Source organism: Rhinopithecus bieti, unplaced genomic scaffold (assembly GCF_001698545.2).
Source record: "Rhinopithecus bieti isolate Rb0 unplaced genomic scaffold, ASM169854v2 scaffold_1106, whole genome shotgun sequence".
NCBI lineage: Eukaryota > Metazoa > Chordata > Mammalia > Primates > Cercopithecidae > Rhinopithecus > Rhinopithecus bieti.
The window spans coordinates 468,872-487,000 of NW_016803367.1; the positions used below are offsets into that span (position 1 = coordinate 468,872).

An 18,129-nucleotide genomic window follows, 5' to 3' on the forward strand; every position below is an offset into this window, starting at 1 on the left:
TGTAAAATACAGAAGGCACAAAAAAGAGAATAACAGTCATCCATTTCTACCAGAATTGCCTATTGTGGAAAAAGATATGTTTGTTTCTAGTTGTATTATTTTGCTTGTCATTTAAAGAAATACCGTAATTTGCATTTGTAAAAATGATACGTGCATTTTATAAAAAGTAATGTTTATGAAAATAGAAAATATAAAACTTCTATATTAAACAATTTTTTAAAATACAAAAATAAAAGTTAAAAAATATCCTCAGTCTCAATGCAAAAATTATCATTGTTAATATTAAGCGAACACAATTTTATGTATTTTACCATACATTAATATAGGTAGAAGGGAAACTAGAGAGATGCATATAAAGAAATAGATATTTCCTTAAAATGCAATAGATGATAGTTTTTATTTTAAAGGTTAAGTTTATTTAAATGTAGTGGAAGAAGACCTGGACTGAAGACATTGTTGAACTTCACATAAGTGTTTACTCTTCACAAGAGATACTGGTTTCTAACAGATCCTTTAAGGCTGTAAAAGAAGAAATTTTGAAAAACATTAAGAGGCTGAAGTTATGTATTTAATGCTATGCTTTAGTTTTAGGTAAATAAATTTTAGATAATTAAACTATATAAATAAGTGAATGGTTGAACCTCAATTAAAAGTAATGATATGGAAGATAATCTAAATGTCCATCAACTGATGGATAAATAAAATGTGTTCTATCTATACAATGATATATGTTGCTCAGTAAAAAGGAATGAAGTACTTATACATGTAACAATGTGGGTGAACCTTGAGAACATTATGCTAAGTGAAAAGAAGCCATTCACAAAAGACCACATAATATATGGTTCCATTTATATGAAATGTCTAGAATAGGCAAATCCAGAGAGACTAAAAGTAGATTAGTGGTTACTAGGCTGTGGAGAGAAGAAGAGATTGAGAGTGACCGCTAATGGGTTTGGGATTGTTTTGGAGAGTGATAAACATGTTCTAAAATTAATTGTGGTAGTAGTTGTACAACTCTGAAAACTCTAAAAACCACTAAATTATATACTTCAAATGGATGAATTGTATCGTATGTGAGTTATATCTCAATAAAGTTGTTTTAAAAAGAGAAAAGTGAGTGATAAAGGCCGGGCACAGTGGCTCACGCCTGTAATCCCAGCACTTTGGGAGGCCGAGGCGGGTGGATCACCTGAGGTCAGGAGTTCGAGACCAGCCTGACCAACATGGAGAAACCCCGTCTCTACTAAAAATGCAAAATTAGCTGGGCCTGGTGGCACATGCCTATAATCCCAGCTACTAGGGAGACTGAGGCAGGAGAATTGCTTGAACCTCGGAGGTGGAGGTTGCGGTGAGCCGAGATCGTGCCATTGCACTCCAGCCTGGGCAACAAGAGTGAAACTCCGCCTAAAAAAAAAAAAAAAAAAAGTGAGTGATAAGGATAAATGTCCTACTAATTTCACTTATTATATCTTATTTATAATTTATTTTTGTATTCTGTCTTTTCCTCCCGAAAGCTAAGGAGTCTAAATCCTTCCACACACCAACAATTATAGCAGGTCCACAGAACATAACAGCATCTCTTCATCAGACTGTAGTTTTGGAATGCATGGCCACAGGAAATCCCAAACCAATCATTTCTTGGAGCCGCCTTGGTAAGAATTCTCAGGAAAAACAAAACAAAAGTATTTTCCTCAACTTTTGTTCATTCTAATGAAATTTGTAAGATGTTTATTTTATATACAAAAACACAAGTTTGGCTATTGAATGTCTTAATTTTTTGCCTTTTAGAGAATTTTATACTTAATTTTATACTTTCCATGATTGATTGCTTGGATAGTGGTCTTTTGACATAATTTCAGATTATCTGTTACATTGTTTTAACTGAAGTATTCTCCTTGAAATAGATCACAAATCCATTGATGTCTTTAATACTCGGGTACTTGGAAATGGTAATCTCATGATATCTGATGTCAGGCTACAACATGCTGGAGTATATGTTTGTCGGGCCACTACCCCTGGCACACGCAACTTTACAGTTGCTATGGCAACTTTAACTGTATTAGGTATGTTCCTTTCATTCTGCAATCAGGGGAATCTTACATTTTAACGTCTGCCATTTTATCTCATTCATAGCTTACTTCTGTCTTTCTTGAGCTTTGTAGCATTGATATGAAGTATTGTAATCCAACAATGAATTTCAGGAAAAAAATAAATATTTATGTTAAAATATAACTGTAGAATCATTCTGAGGTCACCATTCTGTTTACGTGCATACCTTTATGTTTCTTCTTCTTTAAGCTTCTCTTCTATCTCCATCACACCTACACACATATCCATGTACCTATTTGCCAATTTAAAATTGTAATCTTGGCCGGGCGCCGTGGCTCAAGCCTGTAATCCCAGCACTTTGGGAGGCCGAGACGGGCGGATCACGAGGTCAGGAGATCGAGACCATCCTGGCTAATACGGTGAAACCCCGTCTCTACTAAAAAATACAAAAAACTAGCCGGGCGACGAGGCAGGCGCCTGTAGTCCCAGCTACTCGGGAGGCTGAGACAGGAGAATGGCGTGAACCCGGGAGGCGGAGCTTGCAGTGAGCTGAGAGCCGGCCACTGCACTCCAGCCTGGGCGGCAGAGCAAGACTCCGTCTCAAAAAAAAAAAAAAAAAAAAAAAAAAAATTGTAATCTCTTGATTATAGCCACTTGCACTGCATTCGCAAGTGGCAATATGTTGTTCTTAGTTAAGAAGGATGATAGGCACATATATTTTAAATGTGTCTTTATAGATGCTCTGAATAGGGAAATCGTGGAAAAAGTGAACACTGAGCAGTGCCAAGAAAAGGCACCTGGAGTGATGTGTGAAGATGTAGATAGGAGCTCAGCGTGTCAGCCATCTTCAGGAATGGGACTTGTTTCATTTACTGTTTTCTTCCTTGACTCTTTACATCATTCCTATTAGGATCACAGAAATATTTCGTTTTTTTCTTTAAAATAGCTCCTCCTTCATTTGTTGAATGGCCAGAAAGTTTAACAAGGCCTCGAGCTGGCACTGCTCGATTTGTGTGTCAGGCAGAAGGAATCCCCTCTCCCAAGATGTCATGGTTGAAAATGGAAGGAAGATACATTCAAATGGTAGAATTAAAATGTACAACAGGTAGGCTGTGTCACTTTGCTACCATTTTATATATGACATAATGGCTTTCGTAATTTTATGTGAAATGGTTATAATTATATCAAATACCTAAATTATCTTGATAGTTATTAACAAAATGAAACTAAACTAAGAAATTAAGATTTATAACATTAGCATGTCATACATGTGCTATACTAAATACTCATGGGTATTTTATACATGGATCATGAAAGTGGTAGGTGATAATAAAATGAATGTTACACAGTTCGCCAAACTCCAGGGTTCTCGTGCTGTTAAGCCACTAGTTAAGTTACCGCAAGAAAGCATATTAGCTCTTTGGGGTCTTAGTTCCTTCTTCCAAACAATGAGAAAATTAGAAGAAATAATTCTCTAATAATTTCTCCATAGTTAATGATTTCAAGAATTCATTTTATTAGCATAAATACGAATTATTGTAACATTCTCATTTGTGTTGAACAAAACTTAAAACATTTTGTTGACCTGAATTTTATGTGCACATTAAAATATTCTGTAAATTAGATGCTATTCAAGTAATATAAATTCTTAATAAGAGCCACATTTAAAAAAATAAGTTGTTACCTAAAGCAAAGAGCATTTGAATATCACAAATTCTAATGCAGACTCAAAATGAGTAATGTAGAATATTTTCACTGGGACAGATTACATAGTTTATTTTGGGAGGTCAGTAACTTTTATCATCTGAAATGAGACTATATAAGCCAGGCATGGTGGCTTTTGCCAGTAATCCCAGTGCTTTGGGAGGCCAAGGTGGGAAGATCACTTGAGCCCAGGAGTTTTAAGACCAACCTGGGCAACATAGTGAGACCTTGTCTGTACACAAAATTACAAAATTTAAAATTACACATGTCCGGAGTCCCAGCTACTCAGGAGGATGAGTCAAGAGGGCGAAAGGATTATTTGAGCCCAGGAATTTGGTACTGTAGTGAGCTGTGACTGTGACACTGCACTTCAGCCTGGTTTACAGAGTGAGACCCTGTCTCTTTAAAACAACAACCACAAAAAAGAAAATGACAAAACACAAACACACCAAAAGTCTCCAGGATTCCACATAGTTACTGCAGGGTTCTACAAATGCTTGATTTTAATTTGAATTTTAAAATAAAATGAGAGTATATTTAGCAATAGCTAAACTTTAGTTTGAATTCATTCTTAGAATTTTCATGGAAATATTTTTTTTTCTTTCCCCAGTAAATTGGTAATTAACCAGATTATTCCTGAAGATGATGCTATTTATCAGTGCATGGCTGAGAATAGCCAAGGATCTATTTTATCTAGAGCCAGACTGACTGTAGTGATGTCAGAAGACAGACCCAGTGCTCCCTATAATGTACATGCTGAAACCATGTCAAGCTCAGCCATTCTTTTAGCTTGGGAGAGGCCACTTTATAATTCAGACAAAGTCATCGCCTATTCTGTACATTACATGAAAGCAGAAGGTAAGTAATATTAGGAGGGCTTATTTTAAGTACTCCTTGCTGTCAAGGATTTGTTTTCAGTACGAATAATGCCTTACATAATCCACAAAATATTTTGAAATTCTGTGGCATTTATCTTCTTTAATAAAATAATCTATCATCTTTGTATTTATTGTTTTCTAAATTTCATGTTGTTGTGTACTTTGTATATGTAAGTATAGTTGAAGATTTTCTGTTTAGAAACAGTTACCAGCTAATACAAAGCATCACTGCCTGCTTAGAAGTTACAAAGTGGTATACTTATGAATTTCTTTCCAGACAAGGCATAAATTCCTTAACTGAGACTTAATATTCCAATTTAAGTATGCAGTTACATTAGTCATAGTGGTGTGACTTGAGTAAAATAATAAACTATGTATATTTTTTATTATTTTAAGGGAGAAAGTAAACATTGTCAAATTCCCCATATTTTGATTTTGTATATTTTAAATATTTTGTATATTATGAATGTTTTCTGAAATCACATAGAACCCTCTGAAAATTGAACAGGACATTCTTTACTCCTATCTCATCATATAAAAGTAGAAATCAAATGTGTCTTAAAATTTTATTCAGAATTATTGGTTCTATTTTAGAGATTTAAAATTTTCTTATATTTTACTTTCAGCAAATATCTTAGAGGCAAAAGAGAAACTACTGATAAATCCTAGAAATTTCTCTATTGATTTTTCATGGAAACCATGGTAAAGGCTTAGAAATTTCAGTTCTATGCTTAAACAGCTTAGCTTTTATGGAATATACGTTAAAAACAAATTCAAACACCTAAGGATGGGGATATAATAAAATTATCCATAGAAACAGGTGGTTTGTTGTTGCTGCTGCTATTTGTTTTTTGTACTTTGAAGTAGGGTTTTGAAAAGGAATATTTTGAATGTAAATCAGGGGTCATGGAAGCAAGAAGAATGAAAGTCTGATAACTGAGCATGCTGGAGTATGTTAATTCCCTTTTTAGTGATTTATGAAGGTAAAAGGAATGCTGGTTTTGGTGGGGACCACTCTTGTTCCCTATTATGGTTGTTTCATTAGAGCCTCCACATGCGGCTCAGTGGTCTATTCAGGAACGGAACAAGGCTTTTTAATTCGAACTCAAGGACCTTGTTTGGTAGGTCAGAAATCGTACTATGCGGCTCCTAATTAACAAGCCATTAGCCAGTCTGTTGTGAAATGCCTGTAATCTTGTCTAATTAAAATGCTATCAAGTTAATTCAGAAATGTGGGAAAACTTAATACTGGAATTTGCCTTCTGTTTTGTTTGTAAATCCAGTGTGGGGAGAAGGGACTCCGTCTTTAGAGAGATTTGATTAAGTTGACATGCGTTTACTGGGAATTGTTAGCAAAGCATAGTGGCTGCCAATGCTCTTGTTCCACTTTACAGGTTTGCTCTGTAGGAATTAAATCCTACAAAGACAAATCCTCTTCTATACCTTGCCATGCATATTTGATTAAGAGTTGCTGAGACTTTTTTTCTCTTAAAAAAAAAACAACTCACTGTGGGAGAAAGCATTTTGAGGCACATTCTGTGACTCCCAGTTTTTTGCCCTCAGTATTATAAATAAAAGAACAACTTATGTCAGTCAAATTTAATAGAATCTCGAGGGGCAAAATGAGCTCTTTTGCAGGACAACTTTTGGTTTGGTTTGTTTTTCTAAAGAGTGGAGCCCTTGCATTCCCTACTGTCTCTCCATTTATGTTTAAAAGGAAAAAAAAGAACAAAAAACCACCATGAGTTGAAGCAAGTCAAGTTTACACTGTTATGGATTACAATATTCTGTTGTGTTAAGCTCTGTTATGTTGCTACTGTACATTGTCTCTGCTATGGGTTTTGACTAGATGGTAAATGAAGTTTGGAGAAGATGAATTCTTTTCAGTTTGATTTATTCAGGAAAAAAAGTCCTCTAGAAATTTGTAGCAAAATATGGTTACTTTTAGAAAATAAAGACCTTCCTGTTCACATTTTGTAAAGGGGTGTGGAAGAGATTGAGATTAGACCCAAGGACCAGTGTTTCACAGTGCAGGAAAATGGTCTTGTTTATTTTATTTTGAGTATCTGTCATTTTAAAACATGGATTCTTTAATTTAGGTTTAGCCGGGCGCGGTGGCTCAAGCCTGTAATCCCAGCACTTTGGGAGGCCGAGACGGGCGAATCACGAGGTCAGGAGATTGAGACCATCCTAGCCAAAAAAATGAAACCCCGTCTCTACTAAAAATACAAAANATGATAGGCACATATATTTTAAATGTGTCTTTATAGATGCTCTGAATAGGGAAATCGTGGAAAAAGTGAACACTGAGCAGTGCCAAGAAAAGGCACCTGGAGTGATGTGTGAAGATGTAGATAGGAGCTCAGCGTGTCAGCCATCTTCAGGAATGGGACTTGTTTCATTTACTGTTTTCTTCCTTGACTCTTTACATCATTCCTATTAGGATCACAGAAATATTTCGTTTTTTTCTTTAAAAATAGCTCCTCCTTCATTTGTTGAATGGCCAGAAAGTTTAACAAGGCCTCGAGCTGGCACTGCTCGATTTGTGTGTCAGGCAGAAGGAATCCCCTCTCCCAAGATGTCATGGTTGAAAAATGGAAGGAAGATACATTCAAATGGTAGAATTAAAATGTACAACAGGTAGGCTGTGTCACTTTGCTACCATTTTATATATGACATAATGGCTTTCGTAATTTTTATGTGAAATGGTTATAATTATATCAAATACCTAAATTATCTTGATAGTTATTAACAAAATGAAACTAAACTAAGAAATTAAGATTTATAACATTAGCATGTTATACATGTGCTATACTAAATACTCATGGGTATTTTATACATGGATCATGAAAGTGGTAGGTGATAATAAAATGAATGTTACACAGTTCGCCAAACTCCAGGGTTCTCGTGCTGTTAAGCCACTAGTTAAGTTACCGCAAGAAAGCATATTAGCTCTTTGGGGTCTTAGTTCCTTCTTCCAAACAATGAGAAAATTAGAAGAAATAATTCTCTAATAATTTCTCCATAGTTAATGATTTCAAGAATTCATTTTTATTAGCATAAATACGAATTATTGTAACATTCTCATTTGTGTTGAACAAAACTTAAAACATTTTTGTTGACCTGAATTTTATGTGCACATTAAAATATTCTGTAAATTAGATGCTATTCAAGTAATATAAATTCTTAATAAGAGCCACATTTAAAAAAATAAGTTGTTACCTAAAGCAAAGAGCATTTGAATATCACAAATTCTAATGCAGACTCAAAAATGAGTAATGTAGAATATTTTTCACTGGGACAGATTACATAGTTTATTTTGGGAGGTCAGTAACTTTTATCATCTGAAATGAGACTATATAAGCCAGGCATGGTGGCTTTTGCCAGTAATCCCAGTGCTTTGGGAGGCCAAGGTGGGAAGATCACTTGAGCCCAGGAGTTTTAAGACCAACCTGGGCAACATAGTGAGACCTTGTCTGTACACAAAAATTACAAAATTTAAAAATTACACATGTCCGGAGTCCCAGCTACTCAGGAGGATGAGTCAAGAGGGCGAAAGGATTATTTGAGCCCAGGAATTTGGTACTGTAGTGAGCTGTGACTGTGACACTGCACTTCAGCCTGGTTTACAGAGTGAGACCCTGTCTCTTTAAAACAACAACCACAAAAAAGAAAATGACAAAAACACAAACACACCAAAAAGTCTCCAGGATTCCACATAGTTACTGCAGGGTTCTACAAATGCTTGATTTTAATTTGAATTTTAAAATAAAATGAGAGTATATTTAGCAATAGCTAAACTTTAGTTTGAATTCATTCTTAGAATTTTTCATGGAAATATTTTTTTTTCTTTCCCCAGTAAATTGGTAATTAACCAGATTATTCCTGAAGATGATGCTATTTATCAGTGCATGGCTGAGAATAGCCAAGGATCTATTTTATCTAGAGCCAGACTGACTGTAGTGATGTCAGAAGACAGACCCAGTGCTCCCTATAATGTACATGCTGAAACCATGTCAAGCTCAGCCATTCTTTTAGCTTGGGAGAGGCCACTTTATAATTCAGACAAAGTCATCGCCTATTCTGTACATTACATGAAAGCAGAAGGTAAGTAATATTAGGAGGGCTTATTTTTAAGTACTCCTTGCTGTCAAGGATTTGTTTTCAGTACGAATAATGCCTTACATAATCCACAAAATATTTTTGAAATTCTGTGGCATTTATCTTCTTTAATAAAATAATCTATCATCTTTGTATTTATTGTTTTCTAAATTTCATGTTGTTGTGTACTTTGTATATGTAAGTATAGTTGAAGATTTTTCTGTTTAGAAACAGTTACCAGCTAATACAAAGCATCACTGCCTGCTTAGAAGTTACAAAGTGGTATACTTATGAATTTCTTTCCAGACAAGGCATAAATTCCTTAACTGAGACTTAATATTCCAATTTAAGTATGCAGTTACATTAGTCATAGTGGTGTGACTTGAGTAAAATAATAAACTATGTATATTTTTTATTATTTTTAAGGGAGAAAGTAAACATTGTCAAATTCCCCATATTTTTGATTTTGTATATTTTAAATATTTTGTATATTATGAATGTTTTCTGAAATCACATAGAACCCTCTGAAAATTGAACAGGACATTCTTTACTCCTATCTCATCATATAAAAGTAGAAATCAAATGTGTCTTAAAATTTTTATTCAGAATTATTGGTTCTATTTTAGAGATTTAAAAATTTTTCTTATATTTTACTTTCAGCAAATATCTTAGAGGAAAAAGAGAAACTACTGATAAATCCTAGAAATTTCTCTATTGATTTTTCATGGAAACCATGGTAAAGGCTTAGAAATTTCAGTTCTATGCTTAAACAGCTTAGCTTTTATGGAATATACGTTAAAACAAATTCAAACACCTAAGGATGGGGATATAATAAAATTATCCATAGAAACAGGTGGTTTGTTGTTGCTGCTGCTATTTGTTTTTTGTACTTTGAAGTAGGGTTTTGAAAAGGAATATTTTGAATGTAAATCAGGGGTCATGGAAGCAAGAAGAATGAAAGTCTGATAACTGAGCATGCTGGAGTATGTTAATTCCCTTTTAGTGATTTATGAAGGTAAAAGGAATGCTGGTTTTGGTGGGGACCACTCTTGTTCCCTATTATGGTTGTTTCATTAGAGCCTCCACATGCGGCTCAGTGGTCTATTCAGGAACGGAACAAGGCTTTTAATTCGAACTCAAGGACCTTGTTTGGTAGGTCAGAAATCGTACTATGCGGCTCCTAATTAACAAGCCATTAGCCAGTCTGTTGTGAAATGCCTGTAATCTTGTCTAATTAAAATGCTATCAAGTTAATTCAGAAATGTGGGAAAACTTAATACTGGAATTTGCCTTCTGTTTTGTTTGTAAATCCAGTGTGGGGAGAAGGGACTCCGTCTTTAGAGAGATTTGATTAAGTTGACATGCGTTTACTGGGAATTGTTAGCAAAGCATAGTGGCTGCCAATGCTCTTGTTCCACTTTACAGGTTTGCTCTGTAGGAATTAAATCCTACAAAGACAAATCCTCTTCTATACCTTGCCATGCATATTTGATTAAGAGTTGCTGAGACTTTTTTTCTCTTAAAAAAAAAACAACTCACTGTGGGAGAAAGCATTTTGAGGCACATTCTGTGACTCCCAGTTTTTTGCCCTCAGTATTATAAATAAAAGAACAACTTATGTCAGTCAAATTTAATAGAATCTCGAGGGGCAAAATGAGCTCTTTTGCAGGACAACTTTTGGTTTGGTTTGTTTTCTAAAGAGTGGAGCCCTTGCATTCCCTACTGTCTCTCCATTTATGTTTAAAAGGAAAAAAAAGAACAAAAAACCACCATGAGTTGAAGCAAGTCAAGTTTACACTGTTATGGATTACAATATTCTGTTGTGTTAAGCTCTGTTATGTTGCTACTGTACATTGTCTCTGCTATGGGTTTTGACTAGATGGTAAATGAAGTTTGGAGAAGATGAATTCTTTTCAGTTTGATTTATTCAGGAAAAAAAGTCCTCTAGAAATTTGTAGCAAAATATGGTTACTTTTAGAAAATAAAGACCTTCCTGTTCACATTTTGTAAAGGGGTGTGGAAGAGATTGAGATTAGACCCAAGGACCAGTGTTTCACAGTGCAGGAAAATGGTCTTGTTTATTTTATTTTGAGTATCTGTCATTTTAAAACATGGATTCTTTAATTTAGGTTTAGCCGGGCGCGGTGGCTCAAGCCTGTAATCCCAGCACTTTGGGAGGCCGAGACGGGCGAATCACGAGGTCAGGAGATTGAGACCATCCTAGCCAACAAAATGAAACCCCGTCTCTACTAAAAATACAAAAAAAAAACTAGCCGAGTGAGGTGGCAGGCGCCTGTAGTCCCAGCTACTTGGGAGGCTGAGGCAGGAGAATGGCGTGAACCCGGGAGGCGGAGCTTGCAGTGAGCTGAGATCTGGCCACTGCACTCCAGCCCGGGCGACAGAGCAAGACTCCGTCTCAAAAAAAAAAATAAAAATAAAAAATAAAAAATAAAAAAAAATAAAACATGGATTCTTTAATTTAGGTTTAAATAATGAAGAGTATCAAGTAGTCATCGGAAATGACACAACTCATTATATTATTGATGACTTAGAGCCTGCCAGCAATTATACTTTCTACATTGTAGCGTATATGCCAATGGGAGCCAGCCAGATGTCGGACCACGTGACACAGAATACTCTAGAGGATGGTAAGAAAACATGATTCTAGATCATTTCATTATGAATGTTCGTATGCTTTTGTCAATTTCAGTGAAGAAATGTGTTTTAAAGAAAATATATTCTTTTTCGTTAAAAAACAGGTATGTTAAATTTGCCATTCAAAATCTCATAGCATGGTAAGGATAAAGAGCACTTTCAGAATATAAAATTCAATAATAAAATTCTTACATTCCCATTGTATTTCTTCAGAGGTTCCTAGTTTAACTTGTAAATATGTTGCAAACTTTTTTGTACTGAATAGAACAAAATGTGAGTTTTTCTAGGCATGAATAACTGTAATGACCATTACATATTGAGTGTGTGTAGTGACTGAGGGCCAAAGGTACTGGACTTCTAAAACTTGGACTTTATACAACTTGTCACCTGTCAAAAAATTCTTAGCACTTAGTACCTGTTGATTAAATACAGTATGCTTATACTCCTTAAGGGGGAAAATGTTACTTCTTCAACTTGTTTCCTAACCACGGGTTGAAAATTGAGTTGTAGTTCTTTTACGGAACGCCAGACCTTCATATTATTCTTATAATGGTGGGAAATTTCATCCATTAAGATAGCCCTAGAGAACTGATTCTCCTCCTCTCAGTCTTTATATCATATTGTAAAAGGAGGGATCTGTCTTTCCAGAGTCTCTAGAAGACCTTTCTTAGGATCCTGCAATGTGAAAGGGAATTACTTAATATATGCTTAATCATACTGTTCTCCCTTAGCAAATGTTTTATCCTCAAGTAATGATCTGCTCTTAGTTTTAAAATGTTTTTGTGTAAATAATCCCCAAATCTCCTTTTTGTTCATTTAGTCCCAGATCTCTTATTATATCTTTATAATGCCACTTATTTGGGTGTTTATAAAATCAGACTTAGACTAAGTGAAAAAAGGTTCACTTGTGTGGATACTGAATCCAAATTTTAGTTTTCATTTAAGAGCCTATTCCACTTCAGAGTGAGCTGCAGTATATATGACATCTCTAGTTACCTGGTTACTATTAACCTCTGTTATGCATGTCTAAGGTGAAAAGCAGGCTAATAAAGATAGACTTTTTTTTTTTTTTTGGTTTGTGAGGTCTGTTGTCCCTCTATATCCTTGAAGAAAGTGAGTCTTAGTATATAGCAGGGAAACACTGTAAAAGGAGCTATTATTATTTTCTTCTTTTTGTGTCTGAAGAAACCCGGATACAGAGAAGTTAATTTGACCAAGATCACAGAGTCATACATGGTAGAACAAGGATTCAGACACAGAGAAGCTAACTCTAGAACCCATCTGAACTCTTAGTATTAGACCACCTGTCACTGTATTTGACTCATTTTCCTGAAATGCCAGTGTTATTAAAATGTTTGGAGGAAAACTTTTATATTAAACAACATATGTTGTAATTAGGAATACAAAATTCACATTAATTTTTAAGATGCAACTCTTACACTTCAAAATATGATTTGCTCGGTTATAACTGTAGAATCCTAGGCTTCCCCACCCTTGTATAATTGACTCTCCCTTGTTTCAAAGCCCCTTTGGTGGGATTATTTGAGAAGTATTCTCATATTTTGTATGAATATCAAACATTCTCATATTCATTCCAAACAGCAACAAAACAGTCACAACCACAGTGAAGAATATCTTATATTCTTTGTTCCACACACTTAACCCTCCCTCGTTATTTTTTCTTCTGTTTTCTGGTTTATTCTCTGTTTCACTGAAAACCTCTGCTAGGGCCGTAAGTGTCTCTTCTTTATTATATGTCGCTAATTAACAGAATGCAGTTACTGGTGTGCTAAGTGGCAATTCAATTCTAAATATTCATAAACAACCTGTTTTCTTCTATGACTAGTTCCCCTGAGACCTCCTGAAATTAGTTTGACAAGTCGAAGTCCCACTGATATTCTCATCTCCTGGCTGCCAATCCCTGCCAAATATCGGCGGGGCCAAGTGGTGCTGTATCGCTTGTCTTTCCGCCTAAGTACTGAGAATTCCATCCAAGTTCTGGAGCTCCCGGGGACCACGCATGAGTACCTTTTGGAAGGCCTGAAATCTGACAGTGTCTACCTGGTTCGGATTACTGCTGCCACCAGAGTGGGGCTGGGAGAGTCATCAGTATGGACGTCACATAGGACGCCCAAAGCTACAAGCATGAAAGGTGAATTTCTGAAGACCGTTGAGAAAAGATAATACAGTATTTTTACTTTTGAATCAAGTTTTTCTTTTCGAAATTATGTTTATATTTTTTAAATTTTGTTTTATAAATAAAATATTCTGTAGGTGATGGACTTAATGGAACAAAATTAAACTTTTTATTAAGTGGTTGCTTTTGCATAGAGTTTATTTGTGTGTAAACTTTTTGGTTGCGCTGTTAGTTTGCTTAGCAAATCTCTCGTGGACAGATCAGTACAAATCAAACTGAGTCTCCAAAGTAAGATATTCATAGAAGCCTAATTAATATTATTGCCATATATTTTTAAAATCCTTAGTTCAGTAGAAAGACTGTAGGACTGCAAAATTCTAGACTCTTCTGTTTTACTAATGTGGAATGTAACATGACTGGTTTTCTTGTTAATTGACTGACAAGAGTGCCTGTTCTCTATATCACAGAGGAGTAATGGATGGCCAAAATTAGAAAATATTTATTGCCCCTTTGAAAAAAAAATTAAATATCTAGATATCATTATTATTTAGATATCTTGGTCTTTTTAAGATAGTATTTTACATATTTTAAATTTTGATCTCGAAGTTTAATATTGTGAAATTTGGAAAGTTAGGTTATGGTATAATGATTGGATTGAAACTTTTGGTAATTGTTTGTTTAAAACTGAGAGAACTACCCTATTCTGTGTCTTTATGTGGATGTTGGGTTGTTTATACATACATTTTCTGATGAATTTTACTAGCCCCTAAGTCTCCAGAGTTGCATTTGGAGCCTCTGAACTGTACCACCATTTCTGTGAGGTGGCAGCAAGATGTAGAGGACACGGCTGCTATTCAGGGCTACAAGCTGTACTACAAGGAAGAAGGGCAGCAGGAGAATGGGCCCATTTTCTTGGATACCAAGGACCTACTCTATACTCTCAGTGGCTTAGGTGAGTGAGTTTGTACTGTGCTTTTCCCTTTTTCCTTCCTCTCTGACCAACTGGGAAAAAAATTATTGAATAGAAAGCAGAACTGACTTAATGGTACAAAGAAAAGAATTGATTTTACTGTGTCAGTGTGTATATGCTACTGCCGAAGCCAGTGATTGGTCTTTGACTTACCATTGTGAGTCCAGTGGCAAAATATCAGGCAGCCATTGTATCTTTCTGTCTTTGTCCAGCTCTGCAAATCTGCTTTCCTTTGTGGAGTTCACTTCTGATAGATTGAGTTCCTGATCAATTATTGTGAGTGTATGGCGGATGTAGAATAGGAATTAGAACAGGGATATCGGCCGGGCGCGGTGGCTCAAGCCTGTAATCCCAGCACTTTGGGAGGCCTAGACGGGCGGATCACGAGGTCAGGAGATCGAGACCATCCTGGCTAACATGGTGAAACCCTGTCTCTACTAAAAAATACAAGAAACTAGCCGGGCGAAGTGGCGGGCACCTGTAGTCCCAGCTACTCGGGAGGCTGAGGCAGGAGAATGGCATAAACCCGGGAGGCAGAGCTTGCAGTGAGCTGAGATCCGGCCACTGCACTCCAGCCTGGGCGACAGAGCAAGACTCTGTCTCAAAAAAAAAAAAAAAAAAAGAACAGGGATATCACCAAATAATATTCAGTGGTTAAGTTTCAATTAAAATGTGCCTGAGAGTGCTATATAATTGCTATATAATTATGAATTAGGTATAAAATAACTGAATATTTATATAGCTGTAACCCAGGAACACTGGGAAAAAGCACTTAACTTTGTGATTGAGTTCATCAGTGTTCTGAAAGACACAGTTTTATTCCCTAGTCTTCCTATCTTTGTAGAGTGAAAGGAATTTCATGATGTAAGCATGTTTAGTAGAAAGTAATGTGTATCTAAAATGAATACGTGGGCCGGATATGGTGGCTCACGCCTGTAATCCCAGCGCTCTGGGAGGCCAGTACGGGTGGATCTCTTGAGGTCGGGAGTTCAAGACAAGCCTGGCCAACATGGTGAAACCCCATCTCTACTAAAAAAATACAAGAATTAACTGAGCATGGTGGCATGCGCCTGTATTTCCAGCTACTTGGGAGGCTGGGGCAGAATAGCTTGAACCTGGGCAGAGCTTGAAATGAGCCAAGATCATGCCACTACACTCCAGCCTGGGTGACAGTGCAAGACTCTGTCTCAAAAAAAAAAAAAAAAAAAAAAAGTAGATATAAACTGATATAAACTCATCAAGATATAAAGTGTACACTTAGCTATTTGTTGCTCATAAGTAGATTTTTACCCTTAAGTACAAAGCAGTCCCTTTAATTATGATGACCAATCTGCTAAATACCTACTGAATTGTTACACCTTCTGGACATATTAGGATTTTACAAAGCACTCTGGCTTTTCCTTTCACAGACTGCCCTGTGAAGGTGAGGGGAGGTAGGCTCAGCAGTCCAACCGTGGGCTTCTCCGTGTGCTTCCCTGGCCTCAAGGTAGCACAGGCTGTGAAAGCAGCATTGGATTTGAGTCTGCACAGTAAGAAGCAGTGGTGGGAGACTGTTTTCAGATGCAGGGACACAGAACTTCATTCTGTGGTTCTATGCAGTTTTCCAGATGGTATTTTGCTTATAATCTCATTATGTTGGTTTTTAATTTAATCTGCATTCGGTTAAATAAGTTTCACTATTGATCTCTGTCACACAGTTTTTTCTTTTCTTTTTTTTCTTTCTTTTTTGTGTGTGTGGTGTGTGTGTGTGACGGAGTTTCACTCTTGTTGCCCAGGCTGAAGTGCAATGGCACGATATCAGCTCACCACAACCTCTGCTTCCAGGTTCAAGCGATTCTCCTGCCTCAGCCTCCCAAGTAGCTGGGATCACAGGCATGTTCCACCACACCCAGCGAATTTTGTATTTTTAGTAGAGACGGGATTTCTCCATGTTGGTCAGGCTGGTCTTGAACTCCCAACCTCAGGTGATCCACCCACCTCAGCCTCCCAAAGTGTTGGGATTACAGGCGTGAGCCACCATGTCCAGCCTGTCACACATTTTTATAAATGATGAGGAGAAATTACTTATGTTCCACCTTCCTTAAGCCATTGATACTGAGATGACATTAGCCCAACCTACTGCCACTGAAGCCAGCAACATTTATTCCTAGTTACGGCTTCTCTGTCCCTTTCCCTGCGTATTATTGATACAAGAAAATTTTGCTTAGTTATTATATAAGAAACATGATTTGGGACAATTGTTGATGAAGAATCATAGATCAAGCTTACTACTTCTCATTTTCTGTTAAAGAAAATATGAATATATAGAAGATACAAAAAAATACATTCTTAGCATGCTCTTATACATCACAGGGAGCTTATTCTCAATAGGTGACTAATTTATTAGAAAAAAATTGGGTTGTGAAAAGTTTAGAGAGACATTTTATTAAAACTTTGGCCATTAATTCTTCAAAATTTTCTACAGATACATACATACATACATATATATACATACAACGCATGTGTGTTTTTATTTATAATGAGGAAGACCCATTGATCTTTGTTAAACTTTTTAAATCATCTCTGAACTATAGTCAACTTTCAAAACTTTTATTTTCTGTTTTAAAATTAAATCATATATTACTGCCCTTGTTTTTATGTTGTGAAATCCACTGTGTATGCTATTTGAGGTGAATCCATTTAAAATCACTTCTAATTCATCAACTGGGAAATTATTTTGTCAGTATACTATGTCTATTAAAATAGCTGCATGTTTCCTGACTGTGGAATTAGATTGAGTGGTTGGACTGATTGCAGTTCAGGATAACAGAGACCTCTCGCAGCTGTAGAGACTTTCTTGTTAGACAGCAGGTTCCGCACCCCTGGAGCTACCAAGTCAAGGCTGGAATGGCTGACTAGCAGAGATGCAGTTGTGTATTCAAGCATTGTGCAGCTGTTGACTGCATCACCTTTAAGGTGCCTTTTAATCTTGAGACCTCTATGGTCTAGTCTTACTTTCCTAGAAAGTCAGTGTTGGGGCCTTGCCAAACTTAGAGCAGTCAAATACGTTTAACTCACTAAGCAGGCAAGTGTTAGCAGCTATCCTTTCCTTCTTACTTTTGAATATTGGGAGGGGAGTATGTTCTGTTAACTGGACAACTGACCATCTGTGACCATTTTTAGTGAGAGCATCTGGCGGTAGCTGCCTGTTTAACAGAGAGTGATGTGTCTGGGGGGCATGAGGTTAAGGGAATCCTATCTGTGTCTTGCATGGTGAAGACTTGCTTTCACTGAGCTTTTGCACATTAAAGATACTCTAAGTGGAGCTAGATTTGCTAAGTAGGCCTGGAAATGAAATTTAAATGCTTCTTTTTGCTGATTCAGTGTCAATTTGAGTAACAAACTAGTGTCTCAAAATTTCATTTTCATACTAATCCCCTTTCTGATGCCTTTATACACATCTTTTATTTTACTTGTGATAATTAAGTTTTCAATTTAAAAGTATATTATTGGGACATACTCTCCTTGGTAATACACACAGTTCTTTGTTTCTGGAAGAAAGAAAAGATGAATGAACTTACATATTTCAATTCATTTAACAAGCATTTTCAAATATTTTCTGAGACATTGTAGTACTACGTAAAAGGTGTAACAGA

The 18,129-nt window shown here is 36.2% G+C and overlaps 1 protein-coding gene across 1 annotated transcript in view; it reads left to right on the forward strand.

Annotated features, from left to right (window-relative positions):
- The window catches only part of PRTG (protogenin), a 138,424-nt gene that overhangs the window by 64,436 nt on the left and 55,859 nt on the right, over nt 1–18,129 (forward strand). Inside the window, exons 5-11 of the mRNA XM_017881334.1 lie at nt 1,515–1,652; nt 1,905–2,063; nt 7,112–7,271; nt 8,491–8,738; nt 11,216–11,380; nt 13,234–13,539; nt 14,288–14,476. Coding sequence (XP_017736823.1) covers nt 1,515–1,652; nt 1,905–2,063; nt 7,112–7,271; nt 8,491–8,738; nt 11,216–11,380; nt 13,234–13,539; nt 14,288–14,476 — 1,365 coding nt within the window. The remainder of the gene's footprint in view (nt 1–1,514; nt 1,653–1,904; nt 2,064–7,111; nt 7,272–8,490; nt 8,739–11,215; nt 11,381–13,233; nt 13,540–14,287; nt 14,477–18,129) is intronic.